A 14,499-nucleotide genomic window follows, 5' to 3' on the forward strand; every position below is an offset into this window, starting at 1 on the left:
TTAAGCACTGAAAAGTTTTAAAAAGTTATTTTATAGCGCCTATTTTTATTAAATAAGCATGAGTATTTGTGTTTTTTCAAGAATAAGAATAAACTTAGCTTTCCCAGCAAATAAAAACATACCCGATTTCAGCCTGCGATGCATTAAATGTTGCCTGTTTATTGAACTTTAAGCGTAGGTATAAAAGAAATAGAAAACGTTTCGACTCTGTAAATGCGTGTCAAGGGTGAGAAACTCGTCGACGATCCGGTTACTTGCTGCTGGCCTCCTGCTGCTCGAACAGAGGATACTGCTCGGTGACCTTCTCCCAGGTGGTTCGCGCCGTGGACAGGTCCTTGACCACGCCCACCACCTCCTCCAGACCGACGCGCACCTGCTTCATGGTGTTCCGATCCCTCAAAGTCACCGTGTGCGGCTCCTTCAGAGTGTCGAAATCGACGGTTATGCCGTAGGGAATGGCAATCTCATCCGTGCGGGCGTACCGCCTGCCAATGGAGCCGCTGGAGTCGTCCACCTTGTGCGACAGTTCCGCCTTGGTCAGGGCCGAAGAAAGTTTCTGGGTGTAGGGCTGGAAGTCGGTATTGTTGGACAGCGGGAGGATGGAGCACTTGATGGGCGCCACCAGGGGAGGCAGCGTGAAGTAGCATCTCTGCTCGTCGCCATCGCGACACTGGAAGCTATGCTCCAGCAGGGAGTACATGATGCGACCAATGCCGAAGGACGGTTCCACCACGCTCGGGATGAACTCCTCCACATGGACCGTTTTCGAAGAGTGCTTCACACTGATGGTGTCCTTGCCGAGCTCGTGGCTCTGGCCATCGGCTGTGGTCAGCTTGTACTGACCATCGCCGGCCAACTGTTCCTCCACCTTGGTAATCTCCTCCAGCGACAGCTTGGCCAAGGCATCCGTAATGTTCTTGGCCTCCTTCTTGAAGGTCTTGCCCAAAGCCTGCTTGTTGGGCACAATCTCGCTGACCTCCACGGTTTTGGGAACCGGCAACCGCTTCTCGGCCACCAAACGCACTCCAGTGGCCGCCGTATGCTGACCCAAATCGTAGGCACTGCGATCGGCACAGCCCACGCACTCCACCCAACCGTAGGAGGTGAGGATCTCGGCATCCCAGCAATCGCAGGCGTAGTGAGCCATCTCATTGGACATGTGCTGGCGGAAGCGCAGGCACTCCGCCTTGATGCCGATGGCCAGGAGGAACTGCTGGATGCGGGCCATGTAATAGCCGAGTGTCTCGTTGGCCACCAGCTTAGTGGCCACAGCCTCGCCAATTTCCACCTGAGAGGCAGACTTGCCATCCATCTGATTGCAGGCCGAGTAAAGGGTCATCTTCTCCGACTTGACATTGCCGAATTTGGGATGATCCTTGAGCACGGGATCGCAGAAGTGCTCGATCTCGGCCATGGTGAACTCGCGCACTCGAATCAATCCGGATCTGGGTGAGATTTCGTTGCGGAAGGAGTTGCCAATCTGGGCCACCGCGAAGGGCAGCTTGCCCTGGTTGAACTCCAATAGCCGCTTGAAGTTCACAAAGATGCCCTGGGCAGTTTCCGGCCGCAGGAAACCCTTCACCAGGCCAGTGGGTCCGATTTGGGTGGCAAACATCAGGTTGAACTCAATGGGTTCGGTCAAATCATTGCCGGTTAGCGGAGATTTGATGTTGTACTTGGCCAGCACATCAGCCAGTTCCTGCTTGTTCAGGCCATCCAGCTTGATGATGATCTCCTCGCACTCGGCCTGCAGGGCAGGAGTGGCCTCCTTGGCCTTGGACAGCTTCTCCAGAGCCTGCTTGATGAGATGATCCAGGCGGAAGCACTCGCCGGTCTTGACATCCTTGACCATCAGGTCGGCAAATCGCTCCACATGACCAGAGGCCTTCAGCACAGGTTCCGGGGTGAGAATGGAGCAGTCCACCTCCAGCATTTGCTCCTCGAGAGCGAAGTACTGACGCCACAGGGCCAGGATGTTGGACTTGAGGGCACAGCCCATGGGTCCGAAGTCGTACTGGCCGGTGATGCCGCCATAGATGGCGAAACTCTGGTCATAGAAGAAGCGGCGCTTGAGGAGATCCTCCATCTTGGCGCGATCGAAGCTCACGACGCTGGGGGTCAGGGCGAGCTCCTTGTCCTCCAGCAGCTTCTTGCGGGCCTTCAGCTCGGCCACGGCCTTCTTCACGTCCAATTCGGGGGCTCCCTTGGCCTTGAGGTCCCGCACCAGGTTGCCCTGCTCCTGGACCCGCTCCCGCAGAGGAGCCAGCTGGGCCTCAATCTCCGAATTCGACATGATGAACTCGGCAGCTGCGGATCTTAGCTTGACCTTTCTATGCTGCTTCTTGGTGCCCCAGGTCGTGGGTGGCGCTGAAGGCGAGGATTGCGGCTGAGTGGGCGGTGGTGCGGCGGCGGAGGAAGCTTTTGTGGTGGTGGTGCCAAAAAACACTTTCGTGGCAATGTGCTCGCTCCACGTTTTTCTCGCTAACGGACTTCTCACGGCTGAGGTGGCGCTGCGCAGGTGGGGTAGCGCTTTCAACAGCTGCAATGACATAAAGACGGTTTTAATTTTCTAGCCGGACAACGCGAATTTATGTAATAAACCGTCCAATTGGCAACTGCCGAAATACCTTCACTTGCGGATGCAATTTCGTTGGATGAGTGTTCTGTCGGCCGGCGTGCAACACTGCAACGGCAGTCGCTACACAACACTGTCTGCGGTTAACAGAGCGGGAAGTGATGAGCAATGTTAATACTACTGGCAAGGCCTGCAAAGTGACTGGAAAAAATCTTAAAAAGGAAGGAAATAAAATAAAATACAAATTAAATGTTACATTTAAAAGCTAAATATATAAAATATATAAGTATACGTGTTTTCTTAGATATTGTTTTGCATATTCCAATGTCTACTAATGATGATAAAAATTAAAAATAATAAAACTTAGCAAGTAGGTAAATAAATAAATATTCTTTAAGACAATAACACCTATTTTATTATCATTCTGAAATCACTGTTGCCGTTCCCGTGACTTTCTCACAGTTACTTCGCTAACATAGCGATCTCTCGCCCCTAACAGCACGAAAGGTGCCCGGCCGCTTTCCAACACTGCCCGCGGTGCGTGTGTGTGCGTGCAGTTTTTGTTTAATTATGTAGGCGCAGCATTGCAATCTGTTTTCTTGCGAGTTTTTCCGTATAATTTGCTCAATTTATGATTTAGTTAAGCCGCGCTCAAGTGCCCCACACCCCAATTGCTCAAACGCGCAGCGCACAAAGTGAAAAGCACGCAGCTGAAGTGGAAATAACACCAGTTTTCTTGGTTTTCCTGCGAGAGGACGCGGCGTTGCACCAGCACCGACGCTATGCGACCGCATTTCCAGCGATAAAACGGAAAGGTGTGCTCCTCCCTCCCATTTCCTCTCACTTGAGTAACTACTACTACTTATACTTTGGCTAATTTGCCAAAATTGCCATGGCAAACAATTAACAATTAACCCATTCACAGGCGCTGCCCAGCATAACGGTTCTTGTTTGTTTTTACGACGCAAGAAGAAGCAGCAGCAGCAGCAAAAACAACAACAGAGGTCTTCGTTCGGTGAGTGAGAAGTTGTTTTTGTTTTTACCGTTTTCCGTTCTTGACCTGTTTTTGTTGTTGTTCTCGTTTTTAAGTGTGTGTGTGTGGGCCAATCGATGTGTCTAAATTATGCATTATAATTTATTTATTTGTTAGTCATAAGCGTAGTTGTCTGTACATGTGTGCGTGCACAGTGGAGGTTCTTTAATTAGAAACCAACCCCCACAGCGAAAGCCCTTGGAGAAGCGGGGAAAACCAGTTTGGTTCCTCTCAGCGAGCATCCACTGTAGGCGCGCACTTAATTCAACGACTTTTGCACGTTTGATATTAAGTCATCGCCGGCCATGAAGGCCGCAGCAACGACAAAAAATAGAAGACTGTACGAAAAAAGTCATAAGAAAAACACACACAGCAAACAAATAACACCTCATCGAGCTCCTCTATGTTTGGGTTAATGTTCTGGGCGCTTTTCGGAGAGGGTTCGCTTCAAGGTTTACAGTGGTTGTGGTGCGTGATGAAACGGGCTGGAATCGGAAACAAACAAAAACTAAGTCTGTACATACAACAAAGAGCATCCCAATAATCTAGTGCACGTCTTTAAAAAGCTAACTCTGACTAAAATCATTTGTGAGTCCTTCAACAGATCTGATACTAAGTCGTTTCATACCATACTGGAGACATCTTTATAATATTTTTAACACCAGTTCGAATTAACTGCAAAAATACCCTTTAATATTGTCACACGTTTTTCTTAGATTATAAAAAAGTTACCTAATAGAATCCAAAAAAAAAATATAGATTTTCATAAATAGCAGGCCTATAAATAATATCTAAAATCCCTTATTTAAATATCAGTTTAATTTAGATTTTTTTCAATAATAAAAAAGAATTAAAGTGTCAAAGAAGCTTAGATTTTGAAATTTTTAGCTACCAATTAAGCAACTCAAGACCAAATTTCTGATAAGATCATTTAACCAAAAATGGTTATATAAATCTTTACGTATTAGACCAACTACATCTTTATCAAATGTATAGTATCAGATCTAGTAGAATACCCCAAACCAAAAACATAAATCACATAAAACTAAAAACCAGCTTAGGAGGCGACTGATCGAAGACTGCTTGTCTTTTCTAGGATCCCCCGAACTATCAAAACCCGCACCTACAACCCACCAACGAAGCCGACGAACCCAAGCAACCACTGGCGATGCAATTGAAAGCGCCCAAGAGCAGAAATATGGCCAGTCTTAAAGATGAAGAACAGGCGGCAACTACCAGCAACTCCACGAACCACCTCAACAACAACAACAACACGAATAATATAAACAATAACCACAGCAGCAGTAGCAACCACCACAACAACAACAACAATAACAACAAAAACGAGGATGATCCAAAGGTTAGGAGGGAAAATCTAGAGGCCAGGAAAAATGCTTTGGAGCAGCGTCTGAGCGAAAAGAGCTGGCTGCTGCAGCAAATCCAGAAGCAAGAGACGGCCATTATCAATGGCAACTATGAGCAGATGACAGTCAATGAGTTTTTCGTCCAACTAGCCACACAGTACAAGCATGAGCAGCAGCTTCAGGCCCTGGCCAGGGAAAACAACTCTGTTCTGAGAAGGAAACAAAGCACGACGAGCCGAGAGAGTCGGGAAAGCCAGATGACTAACAACAATAACAATCGGCAGTCGGAAACGCTATCGAATCGCAGTTCGGAATACGACAATTACCAGCCCTCCTCGTCGGCGGGGGCGGGCGATATGCTGGTAATAGGCGTGGCCCAGCAGCAGGCGCAACAGCAACCGCCGCTGGTGAAGAGCGCCCTGAAGAAGCGACCCACACCCACGCCCAGTCAAATGCAGTACATGCGCCAGCAGCACCAGCAACAAGCGCATCTGGCGATGAACATGAACTACCAGAGATCACAGCCGGATGTCATCTCCATGTACTCGGCGAACTCCTCGAATGTGGCCACTTTGAGGCAACCGCCGCAAGTGGCTCCCCAACAGCAGCCAATTATAGTGCAGTGCGATAAGTATTACTTATCGCCCACCCATCAAAGCTACAATGAGGGTGGCTTCATCAAATCAAGTCAGAACATCAAGAAGTATGTTTCACCTCTTGCTTCGCCCAGCAATCACAGCTATGAGCAACAGCAGCAGCGTAATCCTTTGCTTCATCAGCGACAACTGGATGCCATATCCTTGGCTCCCAGCTACGTCTCTGTGGATATGGAGGCAGCCCAGCACCAGCAGCAATACCGCTGGCGTTCTCAGTCACACATAGCACCCTTAACACCTCCGCAATTGGGTATAATCGAGGTTAAATCGCATTCCAGCGATATGCTGGCGGTGCCCATGCCACCCAGTCGCTATCCGCCGCACGATGAGATCTCTTTGTCATCCTCGTCCACGACCATAGAAAAGAAACCCAAATCGAAGCAGTGGATGGAATCATCGCTGGACGGACCTGCTGTTATAAGGCAAATGGATTCACAGCCGCACAGTCCAGCTGGCAGCAGTAATGGCAGTAGTAATCCCGGAGCAGCAGCCATGGTAACGAGTAAGCCGCGCGCCAAACTCTCCTCTCAATCGATGTCGGTGGCCGGTCGTCACTATTCCATGTCCAACCAGCGGCCAGCACAGAACTATCCAAGTGCCAGCTATGCGGTGAATACCAGTTCGAAAGCATTGCTCAGTCAGTCGACATCGTACCTCAACGCTATGGAGCAGACTTTGGGAATTTCTGTGTCGTATCCACTGGAACCGCTGGACATACCGGCGCTGCGAAACCTACCACCTAAGCCAAGTCAAATGCAGCAGCCCACACCGCCACCGAGACCACCACCTGCAAACCAGGGTCAAAACCAGAATCTGAATCACAGTGGGAGTGGCATTACATCCGGGCATGGTCATGGCAATGCAGTACAAACAGCTCTGGTATCGCCGCCTTTAACCGTGGCCACAGCCAGCTTATCGCCGGAAATTCGCATCGAGTCGCCAAAGAACATGACCGTAGTGCAGCAGGCCACCTTCCAGCCATACAAAGAAGTGACCAAACCCTTTGAGATGTCAGACTTCTACAAATACTCCACCAAGTTCAAGCAGAAGGAGGGCGGCAATCCCAACTGACCTATAAGGTTGCATGGGATTTACATAAATTTCGCCGTTTTTATGTGATTAACTAAACTAATTTTGTAGCGCAGAGAAACTACAAAGCACAAATTGTTGGACGCCTTTCGAATTTAAAGTTCGTTAGCCAAATTATTTAGGACAAAGGACTAACTGAATATTAGCTAAGCACAAACATGCTCTGCCAAATTGAACAGAGACTTATAAGGAGCAATTTTTGATTGACATTTACAATTTGTATTGCATTTTTTAAATACAAAAACAAGAAACAGGACAATATTAGCCCCGCGGGGAAGAGAAAATCGCCTTACGACTGGATGCCTAGAAAATATGGAAATATTTAATAGAATTAAAAGAATTTTCAACACAATAACTGACTAGCAATTGTTAAACAGTGTATTAAGGAATATATTTACACTAATCGAATGATATTTTTGTACGAATATACAGATTGGATACTGGCATATTCAGTTCTCTAAGACTAACTATGGACAAGCAATAACAAGTAGATGTAAATAAATTTTTGATATTAACATGTATAAGAATGAGTTTTTATTGCATTTAAGATATTATTGAGATCTATTATAGTTACTCCTGTAGTACTAAAGATGTTTTGTGATGCTATAAATTGGGGCTATTACCAATTGGGAAGTTGTATCTTTTGTAAGCCTATACATAAACGTCCCATTAGGGGCCATAAATATTTTCACACCTCCTTAAATTATTCCTTATCACACAATTCTGTAAATGCCAATCTTTGCTTGAAACATATTTTTAGAACCGCTGATAAAACATAATTACTTTTCTCCCCTTTTATCTCTGGGATTTCTCTTTGTTTCTCCCCCGATATGGGGATTACCCTAACGAATTCTCTTTTTCTCTGTTTGACTCTCCCCATTTCGATGGCACTGCAACAGTTTTTGTTTACGATTGATTATTTTTAAACAATCTTGCGTCGTGCTTCACTGAGCGTTACAGTATTGGGGAGTGGAGAAATAGAGAGGGTTCATCCCCCGAGACCCAAAAATAAAAGACTCTTCGCAATGGATTTGGTTCTCAGTTGCATCGCGCTCGCGTTTACGTGCAACTGTTTCAGATCGGTTGCACAAAATATTTTTTTAGTTTCGATTTTACCATTTTTTTCTCCTTCGAGGAGCACTACCAAATCATATAATGTTCGATTAGAAGTGCCAGTTTTAGTAGCTAGTTTTCCCCTCATTGTGTGTGTCTTAGTGTAGAACTTTTAAATTCGAGAAATTTCAAATTTTACGTAAAGTGTCCAACATAACCTACAAAATTATTCTGTGTTTGTGAGCAAATCAACCCGAAAAAATTAAGAAATATCGTGTCACCCAAATCCCATCGTAAACATCAACAAGAAAATGGTTCGCATATGGGCCGCTCCTAAGGCGTATAGGAATATGCCCAACTGACAGGCGCAAGTGTCAACAAAGGCGGCCAAGAAGCCGGGGAATAGGCCATAAATTATTTGGTTCAAGTGCAGGCACCATGAATCTGTACACTCTATACGACTGGGTAAGCCCAACAAGCTGGGGAATCCACTGAAGTATTAACCCGTTGGGGAGCACAGAGCATCCATCATTTTCTCCCGCGGAATGTTCCATACGCGATCCACAAAAGTAGGAGTATGCGTTGAAACTATTTTTCAGAACACACGATCCACAAACAGAGCGCCTTGTTTTTCAAGTGTGTTTACAAATGAAATCGAAATTAAATGCGCCTTTGAACTTTCGATTAGACGGCCCTTCAGAATATTTTCAACAATCTACAGTGGAAAGCCCTTAAGTTAAAATATGATCGAAAAAAATGTATTAGATCTTTAAATACATTTTTTTTCCTTTGAATATTTGCTCTACAAAGTATGCAGCACTTTTTATTCACAAGGTTTTAATGGTTTTTAATATAACTTTTCAATATTTTTTGTTCTATTTTGAATAATTCTTGATACTTTGAAGTTTTGTTTAAGAACTTTACTTCAAAAATAATTTTTAAAAAATATTTTTTTTCTGTTTTTTTATCCCTATTTTTAAAAAATTTGTTGTATGAATTGAATTTATTTTACTAATTATAATTATACTATATAATTATTATAATTATTATTTTACTAAGTAGAATTATGAAAATAATCTTCAAAAAAAAAGAAATAAACCTTTCAAAAATGAAATATTTTCTAATGTTCTTATTGTTTTTTTTTAAAATTTAAGATTAATGTTAGAAATTTTTTCCTCATACTATAAACGAACAATTAATGAATGTAAAGGAAAATATAAGGCATTTTAGAGAAACACCAAAAATATTTAGGTATTTTAAATATTTGCCTTGATCAATCCCTACAATTTCCCATTTTTTTGTTGTGACCTTAACTTTTATCAACTGTATGGGAATTTACTTCCCCTTATCAAAATCTCGCCATTCTGGCAACAAATGTTGCCCACACAACACACTGCCGCGCTTTATGTTCCACATATAAATGTTGTTTATAAATAAAAAATGGGAGCGTCGAGCATTCGGTGCACGGAACCGCTTGGAACCGCGTTGCAAATTTCCGCGGCACTCGCTCTCAGCCGCTCGGCCTCTCCGGCGCTGCTCTTTCCCAACGCTTTTCTTTTGATTTTCCTCGGATTGAGTGACTGATTTCAATTGAATGCCTCTTCTGGCGTTTTATTTATAAAAGAACTTGCACTGCAGGCGGTCGCGTCGCTCGTCTTTCGCTTTCCCGCACATTTATAGCTCTAAAAAGATAAAAGTGCAGTGCCAGTGCCCATAAAGTGGTTTAAAAAAAATCCACAAGCCATTTGCATATACGTAAAACTTTGCACAATGTAACTCATAATAGCGATTGTCGATAGATGGGCTTTTTAAGTGACTGTAAATTGCATTTAATTGAGATAACTTCATCGCGGAATTGAGTCGAATGCGAGGCGGGCGGCGAAATGGGGAAATTGCATGTGAGTTATTGTCGGCAACGTGATCTTTAACATCCCCCGGTGTCATTTGCATCACTCGACACCCAAAGTGTGTTAATATCATTCGAAACCGCCCGATAATGAGGCACATTAGTGCTCGTTATTGCAGTGGGGATATCTATGTATTATTTAGTAAGAAAAGATCGAAAATGTATATCTTATTACTGGAATAGTACTACCAAATACTATATTTACTAAGATATCATCCCTATACGTTTTTAAGTCTTTAAAAAAGAATATTGTGCTATTGAAATAAATTATAAAAAATATATATATTTATTTTTTAAATTTATTTTTATGAGATACAATTGTTGTATCCCCTTGTTAGGCGATCTAATATACCACTTTCTCTAAAATTCATTTATTTTCCGAGTAAGTTGAGTGCAAAAACTTTTAAAAATCCGCCTAAAATGACGCCTGAAAAATGATATAACCTTTCTTGTAACAACGCAAAAGAAAATCCTTTCCCTAAACTCATTTTACTTTTCCTCGACATATTTCACTGTCAATTTTTCGCCGAACAAAGCTATTAATTTAATCACTTTCGCCAATATGCGTGCCATTATTGAGGGTCTATCGACAATATCTTGTGGAAAATCAAAGGAAAGGCGGCAGCGCCATTAACACAGACGTTGGGCTAGGTCCTGCGCCCCTTTCGCCTGTTCGAGGGGGAGTGGCACTGTTGTTATTAGTCGCCGAAGTGCAAAAGCCTCCGACGATCCGCCTGAAATGTGTGTCACACCCAAACAACGGCCCCCGAAAGAGGTCCAAACTATAGCAACAAATTGAAATATTTGCAAGAAGGTGGGAAAAACTTTCGCTTTCTTTTCGCCATACAAAGAGGCACGCACACTCGAAGAAAATCCGTTGTCATGGTTATGGTGGCAAATTTGTTATCCCGATATCCTTATCGCAGGACTGGGACCTCCTGGCTGGGTTGTCTTTAACCTGACAAGTTCAAGGACGTTCACATTACCATGTGGCCAGGAATTGGAAAAGTTTTTCACAAACGATTTCCGCTAATATTCTGAACAGTTTGTCAAGCGTTACGGCCTGACCTACATGTCGTATGAGGAATGTGGAAAATATGATGTCTTTTGCAAATGTTGCAAGTACAGTAGTTACTGGGATTGGTTGATATAGAGTGCTATGTTTGAAAGCAAAGGCAATATAGATAAAGAATTTCAGACAAATTTCTTTTATTGGTCCTTTCACTATTATTTTATAGAGCTATTTCAAAGTAAATATAAAATGGTAATAAAACTTTGATTTTTATAACAGTACGGTTTGCTTACAACATCTTACATCTACTGTAGGATCCACGCAATATGTTAAAAAAATTCGATTATTCCACCGTCAAATGCATTGCCTTGGCACATGTCTATATATAAAAGAATGCACGCGATCTAATTAGATCTCCAGCTGTGAAAAATGTAATTGGAAAATGCCTTAAAAATTTCCCCACTCGATTCGGGAACGGATGCATGTGTGGCACACGTTTCGAACACCTTCGAACACATACATCACTCGAGTGGACAGAGTCGTATTTCTTAATTAATGTGGGCAAGTCCAAAAATAAATAACTCTGGCATATGCAACTCCTCCGCGAAGCGAACTTTATTACCAAACATAAAGATGCCTCAAATGTTTCTAATTATAATTTAAAGGGAAGCCCAACGACCGACCCAGCTGCAATCCATCAAGGAATGGTTGAGGCGGGGGAATGGTTTTCCCTGCTCCAAAAGATGGCCACCGAGCCACACTCGAGATGCAGGTCAATTTGAAATTGAATGTTGCCAAATAGATATCATTGGTATCTTTTCTACTTTTCCAATCGCCCTTGTTTACGTAATAAAGTCGTCGCCTTTTAATACCGTTTGCCCAAGTTTAGTGGGCCACAAAGACTGCGCCGGCGACAGGGGACCCCGAAAGGAATCCTCACAATGCGTCGCGGACGTTGACAACTGGGTGACATCATTAAATCGAATCAAAATCTAGAATATAAATTTATGGCGGCAGACGCGTGTTGCCTCAAACTCAAGTGGCACGGCCTGGTGGCACAACAAGTGGGCCAGCGGAAAATCAAAACTTGCTCTTGTTTTCATTTGTTTTTCAAACAAATCCGAGTGTTCTATCATTCTGAGGGCGGTGAAATGTTATAAGACGAATGTCTTTTTTAAATGGTATTATATCTTGAGTAATAAATTGCTATTTCCGTCTGTCTTTCAGTAGAAATGTAAACTATTTTACCTTTATTTTAACATGTTAGTTGAGGTATACGAAACTTTAAAATTTTAAATATATTATTTAATGAATAGCCCCCCATATAGGCAGAAAGTCATTTTTTAAAATACTTAAAATTTAAATCATTATATTAAAAAAAATAGTACATAAAAAATGATATATTAATTAGGGATTTGTATATTACTTACAAAAAAGAGAAAATCACCATTTTTAAATACTTGGACCATCTCTTTACAAGAATTTTAAAATGGTAATCAAATGTTTGTTCTCTAAGGAACTACGGAAAAGCTATTATATTGATTATTTTTAAAAACTTATCATAATTACTTAGTTTTGAAAAAAATAAATTATTTTTCCCTTTTCATTATATTTTGTTTCTAATTTTTTCTTAACGAACCATTAAAGGTAATGATTTTATTGCGAAATTTTGAAGAGCATTTCATCAAAGAAATACGCTTCGGAGAAACATAAATACAGTGGTCATTAATAATACTTTATTTACATTACAGATCACATCATTGCTCCGACCGCCCAGCGCCAGTGTAAGCTACAAGGCGATCGAGGCGTCGGCTCTCGAAGAGTTGCCCGCCACATCATCATTGGCAACAGCAACAGCAGCAGCAACATCCACAGCAGCAACATCAGTGCCGGCAGCAACATCTCGCGCCACTGGAGCGGCAGCAACTTGTGTGGAAGTTGAGTTCGTACCCACGCTAAATTTTATATTCGAGCAGCCGACTTCTTTGAGTGAGCAACAGTCTCCTGAGAGTACGGAACATGTGGCTGTTGGTGTGTCCGATAAGGAACCTGCAGATGATTGCGACTCCGACAATGACTCCACGCACACTTACATAATCTCGCGGAGCAGCTGGACAGGGGTCACATCGAGCAGCACACCATATGCGGTCACATCCACGGACACCGCCGAACTATTGAGGCGACAGAACAATCTCAGTCTCACGGAGGAGGATCAGTCGGTGTCGTCGTTTAGCATTGAGCAACCCACCAGTTCCATGACCATTGACATGGCCGAGCCACAGACAACCAGAACCACGACGACTACGACGAGCAGTGCCGATGTTGTGGCCACAACCGCCACGACAACGACCACAACTAGCAGTAGCATAGAGGAGGAGATCGAGGAGGCCATCGAGATCAGTGAGGTGGAGGAGCAACTGAACTCCCCACTGGAATCTCTATCGGAGGCGGCTGCCTTTGCCCGGCCAAAGGATAAGCAATCAAGTGCCAAAAGTTTGAGCAGCAATCCGGACGAGGACGAGGATGAGGATGCGGATGAGTTTCGTATCGATGATGCCCAGCTCTCTGGTGGTCAGTTGGCTCAGCATTTCCTGGTCGCCGATGAGGATGAGAGCGAGGAGGGCTCGAATCTTCCAGCTGCCTCCAAAGTGGAGGTGAGTCACTCCTCCGATGACGATGACTTTGACATTAGTTTGCCATTGGAGCAGAGGAAACCCGTGCATTCCCTGCACGAGGATGAGGAGTCAGTGGATCAGAGTTTAAGCAACCAAAGCACTACCGATGATGTTTCCGAATTGGCTGAGGAGCCAGTTCTGGGAAGGGAAGAAAAAACCGAAGATAGCGAGGCCATCAGTGCCAGTTCCCCTCAGGAAACGCAGGTGGATGAAAGCCAAATAACCGAGGAACAAGATCACTCAATGGAGGAAATAGTGGCCACAAATGAATCGATCGAAGTGACATACGAGGCTGAGGAAACAGCCAATACTTCACAGAAACATGATTTGGTGACGGACCTGGATGAAGAGCAGGAAGATCGGGTGGAAGAGGTTACTAGGGCTACGTCCACAATTGAAACCCTAAAGCTACCTCCGCTACAAGAACCTCAGATCATGGAACGCAAAACAGCTACAGCCTTGCAAACTTTGCGCCTGAAACCAGAGGCTCTCGAACCCTTAGAGCTAACCATTCTGGAAGTGGATGACGATGAAGATGATGACGATGATGAGGAGAGTTCCTTGCAACTGATGAAGCTGCGGTTGATGGCCATGAATCAGCAATTGATTACGGACAATGCTCCAAAACTTTCGCCCACGGAGGCTGAGCAAACCCAAATAGCCAGCAGCTCCAACAATCTGGAACTAAAACAAATGGAGCGAGTGCCTCTCACAGAGTTCTCCAAGGATGTTCTGGAGGATATCACCGAGGAGAGCGAGAGACTAATGTCCATGAGCACAACCATCGAAGAGGAACAAGATCCACCATCCTTGTCCCTTGATGAGTCCAAAACTCTATTGCACGCAGGTGCTAGTAAGGCCGCCGGCAGTAGTTCCAGTTTGGTGAGCCTGAACATGCTCAAGCAACTGGAGGCCAAGGTACAGGAGCTCCATACCCAACTGGAGACCAAGGACAACTGCCTGGCATCGCTGAATCTGCAACTCGAGGCGGCCAGAAGGGAGTCCAGTGCGGGTCCAGCTTCGGCTAGGGATTCCAGTTCGCTGATGACAAACTCCACGGAGTATCGCACACTTCAGGATGACCTTGGAGGACCAGTAAGTTATTCTATTACATATTCCTTCTGTGAATATCTTGT

General features: G+C 44.1%; 3 protein-coding genes across 8 annotated transcripts in view; 2 read left to right on the forward strand and 1 right to left on the reverse strand.

The window, feature by feature from the left end:
- Nucleotides 1–126: 126 nt before the first annotated feature.
- Nucleotides 127–2,696, reverse strand: LOC108035476 (glycine--tRNA ligase). The gene is made up of 2 exons (XM_017111126.3): nucleotides 2,628–2,696; nucleotides 127–2,539 (listed from the first exon to the last, which is right to left on the reverse strand). The coding sequence occupies exon 2, from the start codon at nucleotides 2,291–2,293 to the stop codon at nucleotides 251–253; it is 2,043 nt and encodes a 680-aa protein (XP_016966615.1). The 5' UTR covers nucleotides 2,294–2,539; nucleotides 2,628–2,696; the 3' UTR covers nucleotides 127–250.
- Nucleotides 2,697–3,333: 637 nt separating this feature from the next.
- Nucleotides 3,334–7,235, forward strand: LOC108034900 (myb-like protein I). Its single transcript, XM_017110126.3, has 3 exons — nucleotides 3,334–3,390; nucleotides 3,501–3,590; nucleotides 4,705–7,235. Exon 3 carries the CDS (start codon nucleotides 4,777–4,779, stop codon nucleotides 6,697–6,699), a length of 1,923 nt encoding a protein of 640 aa, XP_016965615.1. The 5' UTR covers nucleotides 3,334–3,390; nucleotides 3,501–3,590; nucleotides 4,705–4,776; the 3' UTR covers nucleotides 6,700–7,235.
- The window catches only part of LOC108034899 (pericentrin), a 28,869-nt gene continuing 17,878 nt past the window's right edge, over nucleotides 3,509–14,499 (forward strand). For 4 of the 6 annotated variants that reach the window (XM_017110116.2, XM_017110119.2, XM_017110121.3 and 1 more), the window contains exons 1-2: nucleotides 7,766–8,235; nucleotides 12,440–14,458. In XM_017110116.2, coding sequence (XP_016965605.1) covers nucleotides 8,209–8,235; nucleotides 12,440–14,458 — 2,046 coding nt within the window. In that variant the 5' untranslated portion in view covers nucleotides 7,766–8,208. Of the gene's footprint in view, nucleotides 3,591–7,765; nucleotides 8,236–9,382; nucleotides 9,669–12,439; nucleotides 14,459–14,499 lie in introns of those variants that run through there. The other 2 variants (XM_050886750.1, XM_017110117.3) reach the window with 2 other exon arrangements.

Source organism: Drosophila biarmipes, chromosome 3L (assembly GCF_025231255.1).
Source record: "Drosophila biarmipes strain raj3 chromosome 3L, RU_DBia_V1.1, whole genome shotgun sequence".
Lineage (NCBI taxonomy): Eukaryota > Metazoa > Arthropoda > Insecta > Diptera > Drosophilidae > Drosophila > Drosophila biarmipes.

Coding starts and splice junctions, on each gene's coding strand:
- LOC108034900 (XM_017110126.3), top strand. CDS start 4,777: ATGCAATTGAAAGCGCCCAAGAGCAGAAATATGGCCAGTCTTAAAGAT.
- LOC108035476 (XM_017111126.3), bottom strand. CDS start 2,293: ATGTCGAATTCGGAGATTGAGGCCCAGCTGGCTCCTCTGCGGGAGCGG.